General features: G+C 33.9%; 4 protein-coding genes across 4 annotated transcripts; 2 read left to right on the forward strand and 2 right to left on the reverse strand.

Moving 5' to 3' along the window:
* Nucleotides 1-3,202: 3,202 nt before the first annotated feature.
* Nucleotides 3,203-4,328, reverse strand: LOC107946901 (uncharacterized). The gene is made up of 2 exons (XM_016881392.2): nt 3,803-4,328; nt 3,203-3,534 (listed from the first exon to the last, which is right to left on the reverse strand). The coding sequence occupies exons 1-2, from the start codon at nt 3,951-3,953 to the stop codon at nt 3,365-3,367; spliced, it is 321 nt and encodes a 106-aa protein (XP_016736881.1). The 5' UTR covers nt 3,954-4,328; the 3' UTR covers nt 3,203-3,364.
* A 6,500-nt stretch (nt 4,329-10,828) lies between these two features.
* Nucleotides 10,829-11,833, forward strand: LOC107944411 (uncharacterized). Its single transcript, XM_016878248.1, has 2 exons — nt 10,829-11,376; nt 11,485-11,833. The coding sequence occupies exons 1-2, from the start codon at nt 10,829-10,831 to the stop codon at nt 11,831-11,833; spliced, it is 897 nt and encodes a 298-aa protein (XP_016733737.1).
* A 414-nt stretch (nt 11,834-12,247) lies between these two features.
* LOC107944421 (uncharacterized) lies at nt 12,248-13,681 on the forward strand. The gene has a single exon (XM_016878256.1). The coding sequence runs from the start codon at nt 12,248-12,250 to the stop codon at nt 13,679-13,681; it is 1,434 nt and encodes a 477-aa protein (XP_016733745.1).
* Nucleotides 13,682-21,828: 8,147 nt separating this feature from the next.
* Nucleotides 21,829-22,164, reverse strand: LOC107944434 (uncharacterized). The gene has a single exon (XM_016878267.1). The coding sequence runs from the start codon at nt 22,162-22,164 to the stop codon at nt 21,829-21,831; it is 336 nt and encodes a 111-aa protein (XP_016733756.1).
* Nucleotides 22,165-24,954: the final 2,790 nt, after the last annotated feature.

The raw sequence follows: 24,954 nt of genomic DNA on the forward strand, positions 1-24,954 counted from the left end.
TTGCTAAAAGTCTAAGTTTATTTTATAAATTTTCAAGATAAAGTAAAAAATTAAAGATATACAACATATAGCAATTTATACAAATTTCAAAATTATATATAAATATATATATATACTGTTATTAAAACTTCAGACTGAGTAGGTATCAAGAATCAACTATGCACCAATTCAATTGGAAAATTACGATAATGTCTTTTTATAATTAAAATAAGGTATATTGTTCAATGACACTTTAATCTTTTTTATTAAAAAATCAATAAAAATAAAATGGATTTGAACTCAACCAATTGTTTTAATAAAACCTTGAATTCATCACTCAACCAAAGTTTTATTTTATCATATTTAAAACATTTTTATTTTAATATGCACAATTTATTATGTCCATCAATTGTATATTTATACAATTATTTAAACCTCTAACTGGGTTGATATCACGAGTCAACCAGGCACCAACACGATTAGGGAAGTTACAAAAATATTCATCCGTAATCAAAATAAATTATATTGCAAAAACCAATGAAAATATAATTTGAACTCACACCAATGAAAATATACTACTCAACCAGAGCTTGATTTTAATGTGTTTTTATACATATTTATTTTAATATATGCATGATTTATTATCTCCATTAGTTGTATATATTAATAATGTTATTAATTGAATTAGTGTCACAAGTCAACTTGACATTAAGTCAAAATTAAAGATGACACCATGATAAACAATTATAGTACATTTAATATTGTTAATTTAATGTATTTATATGTTTAATTTTATTTTACTTACAGTTTAATTTTTTTATTTTAATATTATACATATTTTATAAACTTATATATTATTATAATTAATTAATTTCAAATCATATATTTTATTATTTATTATGTTTTATTTTTAAACATATATCTTTTATCTAAATTCGTACAGCATAATTGCCATACATATACGAAAGTCTAATATATATTAAAAACAAAACCTCTAATCATAAAAAGCTTATCCCAATAGATATATAGTTTAAATCGTGCCATGTATATAATTAGAAAATGTAACTTATCATATATTTAATTATTTCGACTCAATTTAATTAAAAACATTTAAATGTCATATAATAAATTATAATTATTTTTTAACATTTTTAATTGACTTGCCTTATACATATATGTAATAGTATAAATAATTTTTTTTCTCTCATAAATCATTTATTAATAGACGTGAGTTAATTATACATAAAACTACAAACTAAAATCAGAACCATTTTTAAATACCATGTTAAGAACATTGAATTTCTTTCAAACCCAGCTTTAAGAAAGATATCAGCTCAACTATTCGCATAAAATAATTCTTATATGGGTTAGAGTAATATTTTTTTCAACACGTGTTATAAAATAGAGTTATGTAAAAAAATTCTAAATTTAAAATTTAAAATTTTCAGTTTAATCGATTTTTATGTTCGGTTGAATTAGTTTAATCAGTCAATTTTTAATTTTGATATTTTAAATTGAATAAGTCATAAGGCTAAGAGTCCATAATATTTACATACCTAAATCTAAATTTAAACTTTAAACTCAAATATCAATTAAAATTTAATACTCTTAAAAGCCTAAACCCATTCAAAATTAAAATCCAAATTGATAATTAATTTTTTTATAATATTCATTTTAATTTTTATTATTTAATATATAAAAAAACCCAAATTGATATATACCTATTAAGAATAGTAGAAGACGTGAAAGTTATATGTTGAGCATGTAAGAAAAAAAAGTATTTTTTTGAGTTCATTAAAATTATTTTGTTTATTTTTAATATTTTTATAATGAAGTAGAAATAAAATTATAAGTAATGCAATATACTAATTTGAAGAAAGAAGATAGTTATATGAAAAAAATAAAGAAAATAAATTTATAAATACTTCAATTAAAATTTTCTTTTCCAACTAAAAGAAAATTTAAAAGTAAAAAAATCAAACCGAATAAAAAATTTCGGTTCTAGATTGAATCAATTAATTCGATGTATTCGATTTTGGGGATAAAAATTAAACCGACAAAGTTATCGATGTTAAGATGAAAAAGAAATTATGAGAGAATTTGGCCTGCAATTTGTTGAACCCTTGTTACATATAACCCTAAGAAATCCATCATATGATAATGAAAGAATCACATAGCAAACCTATAATAATATTTGTAATTTTTCTTAAAATATTGAATGATGATTTTAAGAACTATATAGCATAGAGCGACGTTCATTTTTGAGTCTGAGTAGTATATCGTCTTCTTGTTAAAGAATGCTCAAACTGTTATTGATATCTTGAATGACATTAATCAAAATGAGAGCAAGGATAAAATCTATGCAGACTTGAATTCTCCAAAAACTGTTGACAACTCTTCCGTTAAGTCCAATAAAAAGAGGAAGACCAAAGAAAGCAATAATCTTATTGGGATGGTAGGAAGTATAATTGGAGTATTCATTGATAGAATTGTCCAAAAATCTAGGAACTCAAGCAATTTCAAGACTAGCCCAATATTGAAGGGCTAATTGAAGACGAAGTGATGATTGCTTCAAGGAAGATAATTAAAGATGTTGGAGCTATGCTTGTGTTGTTGAATGTTCCAGCTCATCAAAAAGTTGAAATGGGTCAGAGGATATATCTAGACTTATTATTATTATTATTAATTTAAGACATCATGTTATTTTTAAAAACTATGTTTTATGCACATTTTCTTATATTTTTAAAATATTGATGTTAAATAATCCGAGTATAATTTTAATTTAATTTTTATTTGAACTGTATTTGTAAAAAACAATGAAAAGAAGAATGATAATTTTAGTTTTACTTTGATGTGAATTGTTTTTAGTTGACTGAAGTGGAACTTTATAATTGTATTCACAAATCTATAATTATAGTCCTATTTACATTTTTTAATCGAATTTGATCCGTAATTTTAATCGTATTTGTAATTGTACTTTTGACACGTTTAATAATTTGTATTGTGTTTTGTGTTTACATTGTTGACATTAATAAATGCAACAATTTATAAGTTTTTCAAGGTATGCTTTATAATTCACAAATGACATTTAATAAAATAATACATTAGTATTGATATGTTTAACTAAACTAAGTCAAATACATGTATTAAAATGCCTCCCCAATATTGGGTTAATTATTTTTTGGATGATGATGAAATTTATTAATCTAAGAATGCACTTAAATTGTGACAAAAGAACAAAAACACAATATATAGTGTAGTGGGCCAAATGTGCCCGAGCCCATTACAAACAAACCAAAAACAAATAAATAAATATAAAAACCACAGTCTATTAACCCAAGCCCAATAATTAAACCCTGACCCGAATCTACAGGACCCAACAGGCCTAGAACACTAAAACAGGACAAAACCCTAGGACATCTCCTTTTCCTCTGCGCCGCAACCAAGCAACCCCCCATGCACGGCCTCCGTACCGTCCAGCAGCCACGCCCCGCGCCAGCACAGTTTCCGTACGCCACGCCCACACCCCCGTACACATACCAGCAGACCCCGTACCTGGAAAAAGACAAACAGGATGCAACAGCAAATAGAAAGAAAGAAAAAAATTGTATTTCATTTTTATTTTTTTTTTACATTCGGCTATAAAAGCCTATTGATAAGGGCTTTTTTTTTTTACGGGATATACAGAAGCAATATACAAACAAAGGTGATTTTCAGTCTCTTACTGGCTTTAGTTCTTTTGATTGGGTCATTTTTATTTTCTTTTCTCTTCAATCTTTCGTTATTATACTTGAAAATAAAAAGAAACGAAAGGGGATCTTACTTTGCAAATTCGCCACGGGTTCTTCTTTGCTTCGCTGAAATTGAAGTCTGAGGAGTGATCTTGAGGCTGCAAACTGATTTCTAGGTTCTAGAAGTTTCATTGTTGGCGGCGACATGCTAAAGGAAACCCTAAAAGAATGGGCTGATAGCATGATTTATTTCTAAGGGGAAGGATTTGTGTTTCAGGTAAAAAAAACGATTGAAAAAGGAGGGGTTTAGCAGCAGATCTAAACGGCGTCGCTCCAAAAAGGGGTAGGGTCCGCGTGTCTACCCGTTTGAAGACCCGGATCCACTCTTTTGCGCCTAGAATGGAATATTTGTGCTGAAGGTCCCTCCTCCTTGTGCTGCGTTGTAATCTGCTTCCATTTGCATTTGATTTGCTTTATTTTCTTTTAGATTATTCCCAAAATTTGAAATACTTTTATGTTGTAGTCCGCATCTCAACACAATGTTTCAGGATCAGGGATTATTTCAATCTTGATCCCTGTGAATTCATGTGTGTTATATATGAGTCTCCATTAGTAGTTTACTTATTTGGTAAATTATCTTTTTATTTTACTTTGATTTCAATTAAGTATTTTATTAGATTTATGTTATAAATTTGGGTTTATTCACTCATATATTTTCGGTTCTTTTATTAATGCATGTATATTCATCATTATTTTATTTTCATTTTTGTTTTTTATTGTTTATATTATTTGTAATGTTAATATTAATTGTATCATTGGTTACTTATTTGTTGTAATTTGGGTAATTGAAGTTCCACATGTTGCATACTATTTTATGTATTGTTTTATGAATTATCATACATGTATATACCTTATAATAAAATTGGCTTTATTCTATGAATAGAGGTGTGCATGGGTCCGGCCCATAAAAAATTTCGGTCCTTTTTCAAGGCCCAGGCCCGGCCCGGCCCGAAATATGGGCCTAAAAATTTGTCCAAGCCCGGCCCGAGAAAAAAATGGTAGGCCCGAGCCCAGCCCGGTCATATTAAATTTTTTTTTCTTTTTTTATTAAATAAAAAACTTTAAAATATAATAAATCAAATACATTTAAAACATAAAAACAAATATTAAAACAAAAAATAAATAAATAATGGGACTAAAATAATTATTAAAATAATACATAAATTAAAAATATAATAAAAAGTAATTATATTAAAATTAAAAAATTTAAACAAATTTAAACTAAATTAAGAATTAAATTATATTAATAACAAAAGTTTTACAATATCAAAATAACATCAAAACAACAAAAAAAGTAAAGTAAAAGTACTAAAGTTATTTAAAATTAAAATTAAAAATAATTTAATATTAAAATCGGGCCGGGTCGGGTCGGGGCCGGGCCAAAAAAAGCTTACCCGAGGCCCGGCCCGTTTTCTAAACGGGCCTCGTTTTTTGTCCAAGCCCGTTTTTCGGGCCTATATTTTTACCCAAACCCTCCCATTTTTTGAGCGGGCCTTTGGGCAAGGCCGGGCCGCCCGGCCCATGCACACCTCTATCTATGAACATTATTAACATTATTAACTATTTTTTTATATATCTGTTATGTGTATTTGTTTTTTTTTAAAAGAAATCGTATGTTATATGCATTAGTTAAATTTTAACTATACGTATACAAAAATTATTGATATATATAATTTAAATACATTTTTAAACATTAATATTTTTATACATATAATTTCTTTTAGACTTATTCACGTATCTTTCTTATTTAAAAAGAAAATCCCACATATTTCGTGTATAATTTAAATTATTATTAAACATATATTTAGAACTTATATTTAATTTGTATCCATTGTTAAAGCCAATATATTCTTGTACATATATATATTTTAAATAAACTCATATAATTATTTTTTTAATTATTACGCATATAAGTTGTGTTTAATTCTATAATTCATATTTTAATTAAATGATATCTTGACATATAATTATTTCTAACATTTCTTCACATGTATATGGTACATATTAAATTATTTTACTATGGTACATGTTATTATTTTCATATAACTTTATATAAATATTTATATATATATATCCCTATTTTTTAAGCTTGTCAACCTATATACCTAACTTATTAATATTATACCATTTTGATTTCTACATTTCATTTGCTTCACATATATCTTGTTGTTTTCTTTATATCTTATGGCATGAATATATATAACCATTGCATGGTATTCGTCTTAATGATTTGTTAATTGTTCTTCGTATGTGATTGAGATTTGATTATGATCTCTGGATTAATTATATTTAATTGCATATTCTGCTAGTCGATTAATATTATTATTCATCAAGCATCGTACCATTATCTGTGCCTTTTACCCTATATCATTGTTTCACTTAATTTTTGAAATGTGGTTCTATAAAACCCAAATTTTATGATTAATTTCGTCTTATTTCAAATCGAGTTAATACGTCTTAAGCTAGCTTTATAATCATTCATTCAAAAATTCTTCAAAACGAAGACGAGATTCGATGTTTGGCAATTCGCGGAATCGTGCCCTAACGTGTTGGGTTGCAATTTCGCGTTTGCTCAAAATAACCGAATATCACTTCAAAATTTCATTCAAGTCTTTTAAAAATTCTTTAAAATGAAGACGAAATTTGGTATTTGGCAATTCGCGGAATCGTACCCTAACGTGCTGGGTTGCAATTCCGAGTTTGCTGAAAATAATCAAATATCACTTCAAGATTTCATCATTCATTCAAAAATTCTTTAAAACGAAGACGAAATTTGATATTTGGCAATTCGCGGAATCGTGCTCTAACGTGTTGGGTTACAATTTCGCGTTCGCTCAAAATAATCGAATATCACTTCAAATTTCACTCGTATCTTCTAAAAATCCCTTAAAACGAAGGCAATACTCGGTGTTTGACGATTCGGGAATCATGCCCTATCGCGCTGGGTTGTGATTTCTCGTTTGGTCAAAACAATCGAATATTCCTTTAGGTTTTCACTCATTTTTTTAAGAAAACATTTTAAAACGAAGGTGATGTCCAATGTTTGGGGATTTGAGAATCGTGACCTATCGTGCTGGGTTGCGCATTTTCTTTGGTTCAAAACAATTGAAGATCCCTTCAGAGTTTCACTCACATTTTTTAAAAACTCTAAAAAATGAAAGAAACGTTCGATGTTTGGCAATTCGGGGAATAGTGCCCTATCGTGCTGGGTTGCAATCTCCCGTTTGTTCAAAATAATCGAATATTTCTTCGAAATTTCACTCGTATTTTCTAAAGCAAGGCAATGGTCAATGTTTGGCAATTCGAGGAATCGTGCCCTACTGTGCTGGGTTTCGGTTTTCTGTTGAACTAAATAGTGAGCATCCTCTTGTGAGTTTCAAATAAAAAATTTTCGAATGCCAAAACAAGAAGATTTTTGACAATCAACTCGGGTTATTCAACTGTTATTAAAAAGAACCACATTTCAAAAACATTTTTAATTTTAGACATAAGGACAGTATTTAATTGATTTTGTACCAATTTTGGGCGTAGTGAGGGTGCTAATCCTTCCTCATGCGTAACTAACTCCCGAGCCCGTTTTCTAAAATTTTCGTAAGCCAGAGTCGTTGTTTTAGTAAACTAAAAATGTTTTATTGAAATAACTTCATTCTTAGGTGATCCGATCACACCAAAATAAAGATCGGTGGCGACTCCATATTTCTATTTTCCAAAGAGTCGATCCCTCGTATTTTCATCGAATTTAAAATTTTAAAATATTTCGAAAAAGGGATGGTTTCGACAGCTTGGCGACTCCGCTGGGGATTGAACTTGAGTCGAGCCATAAAAATCGATTTTTTGCTGTCCTTTTGTCAAAAATCAAAATCTGTTTTAAAAATCATGTATCTTTCGATTGCATTTGATTGTATGTTTGTTTTGGTGCGGGTCTTGTAGAATAGCACTGCATTTCATTGCATGACCACTATGGTCACACCTTCTAAGTGGGAGTAAGTAGCTACGCTTTCGTGAGGTTTTCACCTCCGCATGGGCTAGTGGATTGCTTCCGGGGTACATCCGTACCTATGATTTCGTGAGATTTTCATCTCCGCATGGTCATAGGGAAATGTACCCCCTCGAATTGAACTCAATCTATATGAGCCTATAATGGGTAAAGATTGAGGAATCTGCTGGTTCGGGTACCCTTTTTCCTAGAACTAAACCACATATAGTGAACCTTAGGAGCTATCCTTGGGTGAAGCCGCGTCGAGCCTTAGTACTTACCCGTATATGCGTTATGATTATCGTTTATGTGCTTGCATTTTATCACTATTTTTTGATACTAACCGGTGTTTTGTTTTGATTGTCTTTTTTGCATGACATTGCATACTAAAGGAGGCGTTAATCCGTATTCAATTACTAAGTTAGAAAATTTGACATGGAGAATAAATTTCTTAGTAAAGTCGAGGATAATGCGGCCGTTCGTGCATGGTCGGAGAGGCTACAATCAGAGAGAGGGGATAGCTTGGTACAAGGGTATGTATCGGAGCTGTAGGATTTCACTCGCGTCAATATAGTACAGAATGAGCTGCAAGAGTTGAGAGACATTTGGGCTAGTTGGGATGAAGGGATCAAGCAGTTGTTTTACCAAAACTACGGTGACATATCCTACCTGCTAGACATTAGAGTGGATAAGCATTTATTTCGAGCTTTGGTGCAGTTTTGGAATTCTGCGTACAAGTGTTTCACTTTTGGAGAAGTGGATTTGGTACCTACCATGGAGGAATACACTACTTTACTCAGGTGTCCCAAAATTCAGGTCCAGAAGACTTATGCCCGGGTTTTTAGTAGTCAGACTTTCATGAAGAAACTGATGAGCATTTCTGGGATGAACGAGCCTTGGGTCACCGCTCGGATTCAGCAAAAAGGAGATAGCAAATGTATCCCTTGTGAGAATTTACGAGATTTGATCTTGACGCATCCAGATGAAAGAAAGAGGGTCGATATATTTGCCTTAAGCATCTACGGATTAGTGATCTTTCCTAAGGCTTTAAGGCACGTGGACGAGGCGGTCATTGACTTGTTCGATCGCCTTGAAAAGGGAATCACACCGGTACCGGCAATATTAGTAGAAACGTTCAGATCTTTGAGCTCATGTCAGAAGACAGGCGAGGGGCGATTCATTGGATGTGCTCAACTATTGATGGATGGTTTCATGGGCACTTTTTGAAGGTAGACAAGGTTTCCTATCGAGTCTTCTCCGAAGGATATTCCCCTTTGAAAGAAGAAGCAGCTATACAGAGGAGAGAGGATATCTCGGAGGAGAAGTGGATGGATATTCTTCAGAACCTCAAGGAGGAGGATATCGAGTGGAGAGCTTATTAAATGGTTCCTGATGAGATCATGTACCGATGTGGTAACTTTGATTGGGTGCCATTGTTAGGAATTTGGAGACCTACCGGATATACTCCGTTGATAGCCTTGAGGCAATATAAGTCGAGGCAGTTTGTACCCACGACCCACGGACTTGCTCAGAGTGAATTCTCTTTTAAGGGTGCTCATTATAAGAAGAGAGTTCGGGAGTTATCGGATGCTTGGAAGCAAACTTATTGGATGAAGAGGTTAGCCGTCGGTCCCATGGTAACACCCGAGTACAGTGAGTGGTTAAGAAGAGGATTAATGATAATATTCCTAGGCCAAGCTTGGAGAATGCTCGACCTATCGGGGAACAATTACAAGTCGCCCCATCAGAATTGGAGATTATAAAGTAAGATTTCGAGAAGAAGAGTTTGAAGCTTGGGAAGAAGATCGAACAATTGGAGGAAGAGAAGATGCACTTGAGATTAGACGCTGATGTTCAGAGGTCAAAGGCTGAAAAGTGGAGAAAAGAAAAAACTAAGGCCGAAGAGGATCTAGACAGCTTGAAGACGGACTACAAGAAGCTACGTCTATCTATGAGGACTGCGGGTTTAGGTAAAACTTCTGAACAATGGCGCCATGAAATTCGAGAAGAAAAGGCTAATACCAACCGGTGGGAAAGGAAATTCCGAGAAGCTTAGGCACGAAACGAAAATTTGGAGAAGAGTCTGTCGGAAAGCAGAAATGAGCGAGGGGAATTAAGGGCTAGAGTGGCAGAACTCGAGAAGTCTCTGCATCAATACTGAAACCGTAACACCGCAATGGAATTGAGGGCAAGCTTGAGCAAAATAAAAGAAATGAATGGAAAAATAGAATAGTTAGAGGCGTCACTGCAAAACTGCGAGATGCGGATCCAGCTTTTCGAAACAAACGAGGATCGTTGGAAAGCATAACTTCACCATGTGCAAAAACAAGTCAGAAACAGGGATTACCTTATGGGGGAGGCTATAACCCAGATCCGGGAGGTAGCGGACTACTTGCAAACTCTAGCGGTTCAGGCAGACACACTAAGCGTGAAATATGAGTTGAAGTCAGAGCGCGGACAGGAGCCGGCCTCATTGCTTAGAAAAATTAGGACTTTGAGTATTAGAGCGAAATTTTATTTGAAACTCGACTTTATGTAAAAGATTTTATTTTCAAGTGAAATTTTCTAAGGGCAGTTGAATCAAAATTGATGCCTCCTTTGCATTCATGCATTTGCATTACATCATATTATTATGCATTAAAGGCCATAAGAGTTTTCTAATTAATTAATTAAAAATTATTTCAGTAACTTGGAAACCAACGAAAACCAACCAACCACGCACCCCTACGGTACAAGGAAAAAATCAATGGATAAAAGACTCGAGAAATTGGAGCAAATGCAAAATAACATGCAAGATCAAATGCAGTCTCAGATGCAAGAGCAGCTAGCCAAGATTCAATGAGAAATGAAGGAGCAAATGCTGAAGTCCTAGAGAGAAATGATGTCCCAGTTATCCAAAGTGCTGTTGGGAGGAACGGATAAGGGAAAGGGCCCCATAGACAAAGTTGAAGAAACTAATGAGGATCCTCAATACCCCCCTGACTTCACTCCGACACATGTACCGATGAAGCCCGAGATTAATCTACCGAAACCATCTGTCACAATCATGCCCCAGTAGGTTCAGGCCGGAGCTTCAATACCAATGAATTTCCAAACCGGCTCAGGCTCTAACTTTGTCAACAACCTGAACTATCCGCCCGTTCTCGACTTGGATGAAATTGCTGAAGAAGAAAAGACGAGGATGGATTCGCAAAAACAATTAGAAGAACGGTGTAGATGGCTCAAGGAGAAATTCAAAGCCATGGAAAGCGCGGATCATCATCAAGGGATTGATGCCAAAGACCTGAGTCTAGTCCCAGATTTAGTCCTTCCCTCTAAATTCAAAATGCCCGAATTCGAGAAATACAATGGAACGAGCTGCCTTGAAGCCCACATCACTATGTTTTGCAGGCGAATGACGGGATACATTAACAGCGACCATCTATTAATCCATTGCTTTCAAGATAGCCTGGTCAGGGCGGCGTCTAAGTGGTATAACCAATTAAGCCGAGTTAAAATTAACTCATGGAAGGACCTGGCTCAGGCCTTTATGAAGCAATACAGTCATGTGACAGACATGACCCCCGACAGAATCACTCTCCAGAATGTGGAGAAAAAGTCAAATGAAAGCTTCAGACAGTACGCACAAAGGTGAAGAGAAGTGGCTATACAAGTTCAGCCGCCATTTCTAGAAAAAGAGACGACAATGCTCTTTATTAACACCTTGAAAGCCCCTTTTATTACTCATATATTGGGAAGCGCCACTAAGAGCTTCTCCGGCATAGTGATGACAGGGGAAATAATCGAAAATGCCGTGAGAAGCGATAAGATAGAAGCAGAAGAAATTACCAGAAAGTCAGCTTCGAGAAAAAGAGACAATGAAGTGAACAACACGAGCACATCTAACAAAGGTCAGTCCAAGTCATTCACCGTAAATCAACCCAAGACGGTGACCACCAGTCAGCAAAGTTCTATAAGACAAGAATCCAACGCGAGGGAGAACACAGAAAGGCCACAATTCACCCCTATACCCATGACGTATAGGGAGTTGTACCAGAACCTGTTTAACATTCATGTGGTGTCCCCTTTCTACCTGAAGCCACTGTAGCCCCCGTATCCCAAATGGTATGACACAAACGTCCAATGTGAATACCACACGGGAATCACCGGGCACTCTATCGAAAACTGCATTGCATTTAAAAAATTAGTCGAAAGACTCATTAAGATGGGGATCGTGAGATTTGACGACCCAGCCACACCCAATGGAGCAGAAAACCCACTCCCCAATCATACCGACCAAGGAGTGAATAAGATAAGTGAAGGCTTGAACAGGAAGACCAAATACGAAGTGGCAGAAGTCAGGACCCCGCTGAGGCGAATATGGAAAGAGATGGCCAAGAGAGGATTGATAGCGTTGGATTTGAGGGAAGAACCCGAAGAAGAGAGAAACTACTGTGAGTTTCACGACGAGGTGGGGCATAAAATCCAAGAATGTGTGGAATTTAGGGCCCTCGTGTAGAACATGATGGATAACAAAGAAATGGAATTCTATGAAGAAGCTAAAAGCCCCGTAGAGGGAGATATATGCGCATCCGAGGAAGGATCGGCAGCGCAGAATCAAACGACCAACTATCCTGTGGTTATCATATCGAAACCTAAAAATAATGAAGCTGGAGTTCAAATGCCACCGAGGGTCATAATACAAAGACCTGTAATCTTCTCTTACAAAGACAGCAAAAAGGTCCCATTGAATTATGATTGCAGTGTGATGACGCCGAGAAAAGAGAGCTCGGTTGACGCTTCAAGAGGGGATCAAAACAGGGGTTCCTATACACGTAGCGGGAGGCGTTACGATACGACGAATGAGGAGGTACAACCCACAAAAGGAAAAACCCAGGTGGTCGAGGAAATGAAAGGAAAAGTAACCAAACCTGTTAATGAGCCAGTTAACGAAGAGGAGGCCAATGAGTTTTTAAAATTCCTAAAGTATAGCGAATACAGTGTCGTGGAACAGCTACGTAAACAACCAGCCCATATTTCGGTGCTGGCCTTGCTTCTGAGCTCGGCAGTCCATCGCAGCGCACTAATGAAGGTCTTGAATGAAACGTATGTTGCCAATAATATCTTCGTTAACAAGTTAGACCGCTTGGTTAGTAACATCAGTGCCGATAACTATATCTTCTTTAATGACGATGAGATACCACCCGGGGGCATGGGGTCGACTAAAGCTCTGCATATCACCACACGCTGTAAAGGGTATACGCTGCCAGGCGTATTGATTGAAAATGGATCGGCTCTGAACATCCTGCCATTGACCATGCTAAACAAATTAACTGTAGACAGCTCTCACATGAAGGAGTGCCAGAACATTGTGAAGGCATTAGATGGCACAGAGAGAAAGGTGATGGGTAGAATCGAGGTACCTCTTCAGATTGGGCCAAACACATATGAGGTGGATTTCCTCGTAATGGACATCAAGCCCTCATACAATTGCTTGTTAGGGAGGCCCTGGATACATTCAGTTGGGGCAGTGCCTTCCTCGTTGCATCAGAAATTGAAGCTAGTATCGGAAGGGAGGTTGATAACGATCAAGGCTGAGGAGGATATTATTGCAACTGTGAGCAATAACGCACCCTATTTGGAGACAGATGACAAAGCAATCGAATGCTCATTTCAATCTTTGGAATTTGTTAATGCGACGTTCATCGCCGAGGGAAGTAAAATTCTGGTGCCGAAATTGTCCAAAACCACGAGGATGAGCCTCCAGCTGACGATTGGAAAAGGGGCCCTACCCGGAAGGGGACTTGGGAGACATCTGCAAGGAAGGGTTGAAACGCCAATGCTAAAAGACAAGAGAGACCGCTTCGGCTTAGGATTTAAGACGGATGCGAAACAAAGGAGAAAGGAGCTCGAAAAGAAGAAAGAAAGAAGAAAGAAAGAAGAAGAGCGCGATTAACGGGGGAGGAAATCAAGTGGAAACCAATTATATTCCCCTATATATCGAAAACATTTGTGTCCGGGGAAATCATTCATCCTGAGAGAGACACGCCAATGATGGGAACTATAGAAGAAAGGCTGGAAAGCTTGGAAATCAATGTCATGTACGAAAAGGAGACTGGAAAGGAAAATTTGTCGGGCATTTGCCCCTACACACTTGGAAGTTTTCTGGACAACTGGACTGCGGAAGAGATTCCTGTAGTTTTTAGAACGGATTCAAAGTAATGTCCAAAACACACTTATTGCTCTAAGCCTAGGAGTGATAAGAATCTTTTGTGAAACAGGTCGATGTTTAAAAATATTGTTTCAATAAAATGCACAGTTATTATCATTTTGAGCAAATGTTCTCTCGTCCTTTCAATTTCATTCATAACCATACAAATGATTACTTTCAGATTCTTTTATTCTTGAAATATTATTCTAAATATTCTTTCATTCGTCATTCATAATCATACCACGCAAATAAATGTTTCGAATTCTTTTGATTCTTTGAATCTGCCTTCGTCCTCATCACAGGTCCCCAGATATTAATGATACGAGTGACACTGCTAGCGACTCAGAATTTCCTTTCGAGTAAGATGTGTGTATAGATGATTCTCAGGATTTTGATGATGACCAAGGCTGTAACCTATCTCCTAATTTGTTGAGGATGGTAGAACAAGACGAGAAACAAATCCTACCCCACAAAGAATCAATTGAAATTGTGAACTTAGGAGAAGGACAAGAGGTGAAGATCGGAACGTGTATCACTACGGAGATGAAGCGAGACCTCATTGAATTGCTTCAAAAATTTAAAGATATCTTCGCATGGTCGTACCAAGATATGCCCGGGTTGGACAATGACATCGTGGTGCACCGACTCCCTATAAAAGAAGAGTGTAAGCCAGTTCAGTAAAAACTCCGAAGAATGAGGCCCGACGTCTTGCTAAAAATAAAAGAGGAGGTTCGAAAGCAGTTTGATGCTGGATTCCTGAAGGTGGTAAAATACTCAGATTGGGTAGCCAACATCGTCCCCGTCCCTAAAAAAGATGAAAAAGTGCAAATGTGTGTGGACTACAGAGATTTAAATAAAGCCAGCCCGAAAGACAATTTCCCACTGCCTCATATTGACACTCCTGAAGACATCAGAATACCTTTGTGAAAGATGAGGATCAAGATTTTGAGACTTAGCTAGACCGGGCAAATTTGGTCCTTTTTATAGTCTTTGCTCTATTCTCGTTACACGACAATGAGCAAAGAGGGGCAGCTGTAGTGGGCTAAATGTGCCCGGGCCCATTACAAACAAACCAAAAACAAATAAATAAATCTAAAAACCACAGTCTATTATCCCAAGCCCAATAATTAAATCCTGACCCGAATCTACAGGACCCGACAGGCCTAGAACACTAAAACAGGACAAAACCCTAGGACATCTCCTTTTCCTCCGCGCCGCAACCAAGCAACCCCCCATGCACGGCCTTCATACCATCCAGCAGCCATGCCCCGCGCTAGCACAGCTTCTGTACGCCACGCCCACACCCTCGTACACATACCAGTAGACCCCGTACCTAGAAAAAGACAAACAAGATGCAACAACAAATAGAAAGAAAGAAAAAAATTGTATTTCATTTTTATTTTTTTACATTCGGCTATAAAAGCCTATTGATTTCGATTGTAAGGGTTTTTTTTACGGGATATACAGAAGTAATGTACAAACAGAGGTGATTTTCAGTCTCTTACTGGCTTTAGTTCTTTTGATTGGGTCATCTTCAATCTTTCGTTATTATACTTGAAAATAAAAAGAAACGAAAGGGGATCTTACTTTGCAAATTCGCCATGGATTCTTCTTTGATTCGCTGAAATTGAAGTCTGAGGAGTGATCTTGAGGCTGCAAACTGATTTCTGGGTTCTAGAAGTTTCATTGTTGGCGGCGACATGCTAAAGGAAACCCTAAAAGAATGGGCTGATAGCATGATTTATTTCTAAGGGGAAGGGTTTGTGTTTTAGGTAAAAAAAACGATTGAAAAAGGAGGGGTTTAGCAGCAAATCTAAACGACGTCGCTCCAAAAAGGGGTAAGGTCCGCGTGTCTACCCGTTTGAAGACCCGGATCCACCCTTTTGCGCCTAGAATGGAATATTTGTGCTGAAGGTCCCTCCTCCTTGCGCTGTGTTGTAATCTGCTCCCATTTGCATTTGATTTGCTTTATTTTCTTTTAGATTATTCCCAAAATTTGAAATACTTTTATGTTGTAGTCCACATCTCAACACAATGTTTCAGGATCAAGGATTATTTCAATCTTGATCCCTTTGAATCCATGTGTGTTATATATGAGTCTCTATTAGTAGTTTACTTATTTGGTAAATTATCTTTTTATTTTACTTTGATTTCAATTAAGTATTTTATTAGATTTATGTTATAAATTTGGGTTTATTCACTCATATATTTTCGGTCCTTTTATTAATGCATGTATATTCATCATTATTTTATTTTCATTTTTGTTTTTTTATTGTTTATATTATTTGTAATGTTAATATTAATTGTATCATTTGTATCATTGGTTACTTATTTGTTGTAATTTGGGTAATTGAAGTTCCACATGTTGCATACTATTTTATGTATTGTTTTATGAATTATTATACATGTATATACCTTATAATAAAATTGGCTTTATTCTATGAACATTATTAACATTATTAACTATTTTTTTAGATATATGTTATGTGTATTTGTTTTTTTTAAAACAAATCGCATGTTATATGCATTAGTTAAATTTTAACTATACGTATAAAAAATTATTGATATATATAATTTAAATACATTTTTAAACCTTAATATTTTTATACATATAATTTCTTTTAGATTTATTCACGTATCTTTCTTATTTAAAAAGAAAATCCCACATATTTCGTGTATAATTTAAGTTATTATTAAACATATATTTAGAACTTATATTTAATTTGTATCCATTGTTAAAGCCAATATATTCTTATACATATATATATATTTTAAATAAACTCATATAATTGTTTTTTTTTTAAATTATTACGCATATAAGTTGTGTTTAATTCTATAATTCATATTTTAATTAAATGATATCTTGACATATAATTATTTCTAACATTTCTTCACATGTATATGGTACATATTAAATTATTTTACTATGGTACATGTTATTCTTTTCATATAACTTTATAAAAATATTTATATATATATCCCTATTTTTTAAGCTTGTCAACCTATATACCTAACTTATTAATATTATACCATTTTGATTTCTACATTTGATTTGGTTCACATAGATCTTGTTGTTTTCTTTATATCTTATAGCATGAATATATATAATCATTGCATGGTATTTGTCTTAATGATTTGTTAATTGTTTTTCGTATGTGATTAAGATTTGATTATGATCTCTGGATTAATTATATTTAATTGCATATTCTGCTAGTCGATTAATATTATTATTCATCAAGCATCGTACCATCATATGTGCCTTTTACCCTATATCATTGTTTCACTTAATTTTTGAAATGTGGTTCTGTAAAACCCAAATTTTATGATTAATTTCGTCTTATTTCAAATCGAGTTAATACGTCTTAAGCTAGCTTTATAATCATTCATTCAAAAATTCTTCAAAACGAAGACGAGATTCGATGTTTGGCAATTCACGAAATCGTGCCCTAACGTGTTGGGTTGCAATTTCGCGTTTGCTCAAAATAACCGAATATCACTTCAAAATTTCATTCATGTCTTTTAAAAATTCTTTAAAATGAAGACGAAATTTGATATTTGGCAATTCGCGGAATCGTACCCTAACGTGCTGGGTTGCAATTCCGAGTTTGCTGAAAATAATCAAATATCCTTTCAAGATTTCATCATTCATTCAAAAATTCTTTAAAACGAAGACGAAATTTGATATTTGGCAATTCGCGGAATCGTGCTCTAACGTGTTGGGTTACAATTTCGCGTTCGCTCAAAATAATCGAATATCACTTCAAATTTCACTCGTATCTTCTAAAAATCCCTTAAAACGAAGGCAATACTCGGTGTTTGACGATTCGGGAATCATGCCCTATCGCGCTGGGTTGTGATTTCTCGTTTGGTCAAAACAATCGAATATTCCTTTAGGTTTTCACTCATTTTTTTAAGAAAACATTTTAAAACGAAGGTGATGTCCAATGTTTGGCGATTTGAGAATCGTGCCCTATCGTGCTGAGTTGCGCATTTTCTTTGGTTCAAAACAATTGAAGATCCCTTCGGAGTTTCACTCACATTTTTTAAAAAATCTAAAAAATGAAAGAAACGTTCGATGTTTGGCAATTCGGGGCAAAGTGCCCTATCGTGCTGGGTTGCAATCTCCCGTTTGTTCAAAATAATTGAATATTTCTTCGGAATTTCACTCGTATTTTCTAAAGTAAGGCAATGGTCAATGTTTGGTAATTCGAGGAATCGTGCCCTACTGTGCTGGGTTTCAGTTTTCCGTTGAACTAAATAGTGAGCATCCTCTTGTGAGTTTCAAATAAAAAATTTTCGAATGCCAAAACAAGAAGATTTTTGACAATCAACTCGGGTTATTCAACTATTATTAAAAAGAACCACATTTCAAAAACATTTTTAATTTTAGACATAAGGACAGTATTTTATTGATTTGGTACCAATTTTAGGCATAGTGAGGGTGCTAATCCTTCCTCATGCGTAACCCCGAGCCCGTTTTCTAAAATTTTCATAGACCAGAGTCGTTGTTTTAGTAAAATAAAAATGTTTTATTTAAATAACTTTATTCTTAGGTGATCCGATCACACCAAAATAAAGATCGGTGGCGACTCCATATTTCTATTTTCCAAAGAGTCGATCCCCCGTATTTTCATCGAATTTAAAATTTTAAAATATTTCGAAAAAGGGATGGTTTCGACATATAGTAAGTTTAAGCTATACAAACAAATTAACCAATGATACCTTAATAAGCACAAAGTAAAATATTAACAGGATCAATTCTATTGGTTGGTCTTCCTCCTAAGTAAGCCCACACAATCTCTTTAATCTGCATCAAAATAACATTTTCAGTCAAGAAAGATACACCAAAATACCTCTTGTTCTTTTGTCTCCATATCACATACAAATATGCACTCCAAGCGAGCTTGAGTATAGCAATAAGTAAGGACTTTTCTTTAAGTTTCAATATCGCCCAAGCTAATTCTTAACTCTAAGTTCTCACAGACCTATGAATGGAGGAAATGAGCAAAATTGACTACCACACATTCTGTAACACCCTTAACCTCGTCCTGTTACCGGAACAAGATTACAGAGTATTACCAGTCATTATAGTACATTTGCACATAAACAAGTATAAATGCAATATTATCCATCTAAATATAACTTTAATGGGTCCACAGTACTTTACAAGTGTAATTAAAGCAAACCGAGATTCGATCGGAAGCTTATAAACTTTTTTCATAAAATTTTAAATTTTCTTCTTTTGAACAGTACCACACACCCGTGTGGCTAGTTTAACATGCCCATACAGCTTGGGACACGCTCGTATCCTCAACCCGTGTGCAACATTGACTTTTAAACACGGTCATGAAACATGTCCGTGTGGCCTGCCCGTGTACTAAACTGACTTTAAGACACGGCTGTGGCAACCAAGGCACACGCCCGTGTAACAAACTATGTGAACTCAAAATGAACCTTGTATTTTAAAATTTACCAATCCTGCATATTGTAGACAACAAGCATTTCAAAATTTCTCCATTCAATCAGTCCAAACATGATTAAACACACTTAAGACATCCTAGGTACATGCCATTATCAACAATTAATATACTTTACCTTATTGAGTTCAGGATCGGCATGGGATGCTGATTCAACGATCTGACTTTAACTTAACCTGCGCCACGGAAACAAACCGTACGCTGAGTATGAACTCAGTGGTATTTCTATAATCCAAAATTTAAAATATAACATACACTTATTATCCTATAATAATCATAAATATTCATTTATTTATTTCATAGATAATTTCTTTACAACTCATTTAACCTTCATCATCTAATAACTTAATTAGCTTTTCCATTTAATTCATAACAATAATATTCTCTATTCATATGTCTTACTTATGTTTCTGTTCACTATTAAATATCAGTAAACATATTTCAGTATCGATTAATTTATCAGTTTCTTTAAGTAACATTTAGTCATTCGATAACAATTAGTTATCCAGTAACGATTATTCGTTCAGTAGCGATCTTTTACTCAGTATCAATCAATTATTCAATGACAGTCAGTATTTTTCAATAACAATCATTTAATCATTATTATTCAGTATCAGTAATTTATTTATTCAGTAATAGTCAAATATTCGGTAGCAGTAAATTTTTCAGTACCTTTATTTGCCCCTATTAACATGACTCAGACCTGGATGGATACACGGATCCAACCCACACACCAGGGATAGTATACAGTGTTTCATCGGCCGAAGCCGGAATACACCGTAATGGTAACAGTAACAGTAGCAGTAACAGTAACAGTCAGGTACAGAGTACCTCTTCGGAACAAATCCGGAACAGTCACAGTAGTCGACACATATAGTGTCTCATCGACACACAGTCGAAATATCCCTGAACACTTCCAATCCTATGGCATGCCAATTATATCCGACTAGCCCGACACTGTCAATAGGGTAATCAGTAAACTTTCAAATTTTCAATTTCATTCATAATTTAATTTCAATTCAATTTATTACATCTTTCCATATCAATTTACATGCAATTCAACTGCAATACAATATACATTTTGATTCATTTCAAAAATCATAAAACACAATAATGCTTGCCTTAATTACTTACCATAACATTCAATCAAAATATAATAATTAACAATTAAATTTCACTTTTCAATGCATCACCCTATACATTAAATAATAAATTCAACAATTAAATATTAAATTCGGATTATAAAAACACAAATCGTGATTTTTGAGTTAACCCTCGTTGACCTCGTCTTTTCCTTTCTTAATCGAGGATTTTCCGGCACCCCGTTAGCTACGAAATTAATACAATTTATAATCATTAATTCAGTAAAATTTTCATATTGAATGTTTCAATTTTTATTCAACTTTTGTCTAAATTTCAATTTAGTCCTAAACCGAGACTAACTTTTATTCTTCACATTTAACTCAATATTTTCATTCAATTTTCACTTTAAACTAATTTCAGCTCTCTAATTTCAGCATAAAACCATAATTTTGAAATTCTTTCATTTCAATTTAGTCCCTACTATTCAAAACTTATGAATTACTTTACAATTCAATCCTTTAATCAATTCTAACTTGAATTTCTATTAATTTAGCCTTTAATTCATCTTTTTATTCAACATGAACAATGTCTAATAATTAACTATATTTCAAATATCAACTTAACTTCATCAAAACCTTGTTCCAAAGCTTCTACAACATTAAAATTAAGTAAAAATGGCTAAATTGACTTACCTATTAAACTTCCAAGCTTCAAACCTTTAATTTTTCCTTTCTTCTTTCTTTCTCCTTTCCTTCCCCCATTTTCGTTTAAACATTTTGTTTCTTTCATTCTCTTTTTCTTTTCTTTATTTCTTTTGTTTCATTTACTTTTATGTTTTAATTATATTATAATATAATATTATTCTTAAATAATAAGTAAGTATACATTTATATTACAAATGTATATATATCATTGGTACACATATAAATTATTATTACCACACACTTGTCTTTATTTAATTATTTACTTGAATTAATTAATTATAAAATAATAATATTTACTTAAATAATAAGTAAATACATACATGTATTACAAATGTATGTACAATATTTATTACACATGTATTTTTTTTTATCACACACTTGGCATTCACTTTGGCTTATTTACTTATTTAGTCCATTCAATTTTCTTTATTCTATAATTAAACTTTCACATTATACTCATTTTAATCCTTTTTCCTAATCACTCTTAATTAAATTAAATTCACTTAATTAAACTTTAATTAACCACTCATTTTACTTCATAAATAATTTTAATAAATATTTACGAATCCGTTTTTCTGAAACAGAGATCCGAAAATACACTTTTTTGGTAACAGTAAAATTCGGGTCATTACACCTTCCTTGAAAAATTGCACTCAAAGAAAATGTAATCACGTTTCTCTACAGCATCTATACAGAAAAAGCAATATGTGTCAACTGAAATCCCAAAAGCAAGCAAACGATCCCAAGTTGGGAGTCTATTAAGAATGACCATCCAAGCAATAAGAGAATGTTTGGGAACATGTAAGGGGAACCATAGCAAACAATGCCATTCCACCTTTATACCACGAGTTCTAATTGCCTCCAGCAATCGAGAAGCACTCACTTTAGCATTAGCAATTTGTTGAGAAGTGACAGTAACCAAAGGCTTCAACTTAAGCATCCTTCGCCAATTCCAGCTACTCATTGAAGTAGGAGCCACGTCCTAAAAACTGTTACCCTTTAACATATATTTACTAACCCAAGTGATACAAAGAGACCCCTCTCCTGCAAGCAAGGAACGGATAAGCTGCAAAATACAAGCTTGATTTCATTCTACCACATTTTTTAGTCCCAAACCCCTATCAGATTTAGGTAAACAAATCACCTTCCAACAAACACAAGCTCCTCAACCCAAACCAACCTTCCATTTCCAAAAGAAGTTAAGATAGTATTGATAAACCTTATTAGAACACTTTTAGGCATTAGAAATTAATGACTCCAATAGGCTTGCACACTAAATATCACAGCCTTAATGAGTTGTAGTCTACAAGCATAACTCAAGTGCTTAGTAGACCACCATTGAATCCTATTGGTTAAAGCAGCATAGTCAGATTGAGACAAATTTTGAGAAACAAGAGGAACACCAAGGTACCTCATCGGTAGCTGATCAACTTTAAATCATGTGCAAGTAGTCATGAGAGCCAACTCCTCTTGAGGCACCCTAGCAACAAACAATTCACATTTGGAGGCATTGAGTTGCAACCCAGAAAGTAAGTAAAACTGCTGAAAAACACAATAAACACTAGCCATTGAATTAGCAGTACCCTTAGAAAAGTAAGAAAATTATCGGCAAACATTTGATGAGTCAACCGCACTCAAAGGCACTTAAGATAATACTTGAAGAGAGCATTTATGACAACAACATCCTATAACCTGAATAACACCTCCATTGCAATCACAAAGAGGTAGAGAGAGAGAGGATCTCATTGCCTAATACCTTTCCTCCCTCGAAAGAACACCACAAGGCTTCTATTAATGGAGATAGAGAACCGATGAGTAGTTAAACAAACTTTAATCCAGTTCAAGAACTTTTTCAAGGAGCCCTTGACCTCGAAGTACTAAAAATAAAAAGTCCTAGTGCAAAGAACCAAACGCCTTTTGAAGATAAACCTTAAAGGTACATCTAGGAGAAATATGTCTTCTACTATACCCTCACATTAGCTTATAAGCCAACATGGTATTATCATTGATACAACGTCCTCTAACAAAGGCACTCTGACTATTAGAAATGAAAGCAAGCAAAAAAGGAGTCATTTTATTAACCAAAACCTTGGTTATGCACTTATAAACTGCACTGCAACAAGAAATAGGCCGAAAATCCTTTACATAGCTAGTATAATCACACTTGGGAATCAAGGAAATTGAAGTTGTAACACCCCCTAACCCTAAACCATCACCGGAATGGGGTTACGAGGCATTACCGAACATATCGAATAATTTACAAATAATTTACAGTTAATACAACTTTCATAGTATAATTTAATAAATAAGTCCCTATATTGGACTCTCGAAGCCCAAAACACGTATTAAAAGTAGAACGGGATTTGTTCGAGTATTCTGGAAAATTTTCGTAAATATTTTTTCATTTTTATTTTATAAAAATTTCGACAGTATTTCTGCTTATTCTTACCTAAAACCCCCTGCAATTTCAAACCAAAAACAACCAATACCAATGTTTCAAATTCACCTAACTAATATTTATATCATTAACATAATTTTAACTTAAATAACTATCATAGCATCATTCAAAATTGATTGAAAACTTCATTCATTTAACAACTTAATGTTCATGTGTCAAAATATCATATACCTTTCTACCATTTCATTTAACAATCTAAACCTTATAATTCATCCTTCACAACCAAAATAATATACATATTCAAGTGATCACACAACACCTATGTACATGCCACTTTTACTCAAAAGAAAAAAATACATCACCAAGTTGTGTTGGAGTCAGGAATGCTCTAGATGCTGAGCCAAGACACTTGACTTTTACTAACCTACGCACAGAAACAACCGTACACTGAGTATGAATATACTCAGTGGTATTACCATAATTCAAATTATAATAGCAATAAAGAATTATAATTACCGAACATGTAACTATCCAATTTCTCAAATATCAAATCATTCTTAAACTTCATTAATTAATAATAACAATACAATTTTTAACTATTCTTCAATTTCCATCACATATCACATGTAACAATTTCAATCACTACATGAATATTAAATTCATGCCTTTCATTTTCAATCTTCATTTCAATTCATAATTCAACTTTCTCATTTCTTTCAATATTTCAATAATATAATCAATCAATTTATTTTAAATTTCTCATTTTAGATGTTCACCCTATTAACAGACCCGGACTTTGACAGATACACGGATTCCAACCCAAACACATCGGTGCGGCACATTGTGCCTAAAATGGTACATAGTACCTAATCAGAATACGACACATAAAGTGCATAAAACGACACACAAGATGCCTAATACGACACATAAAGTGTCTGATCGACAAAGCCGATAATTTCTGTACTCTTCCAAATCCTATGGCATGCCAATTATATCCAACTCAGCCCGACTAGTTAATAGGGTATTCCATATCACTTTTCAATTTCAATTTCAACTCAATTCAATACACTTTTCCATTTCAATCCACAAGCAATTCAATTTCAATACATATTCATCATTCAATTAAATTTTTATACAATTCAACAAATATACTTACCTTATAATTTACTTACCATATACATAAATTAAATCAAACATTTAATGAATAAATAAATAATTTGAATTATAGTAATACGAACCTGAATTTTGCGATTACTCCTCGATAACTTTCTTCTTCCCTTTTCGTGCCAATACTTCAGGTTCTTTGTTGGCTACGAAGATAATAGTAATTTACATTATTATTTACAGCATTAATTA

Source organism: Gossypium hirsutum, chromosome A12 (genome assembly GCF_007990345.1).
Source record: "Gossypium hirsutum isolate 1008001.06 chromosome A12, Gossypium_hirsutum_v2.1, whole genome shotgun sequence".
Classification (NCBI taxonomy): domain Eukaryota; kingdom Viridiplantae; phylum Streptophyta; class Magnoliopsida; order Malvales; family Malvaceae; genus Gossypium; species Gossypium hirsutum.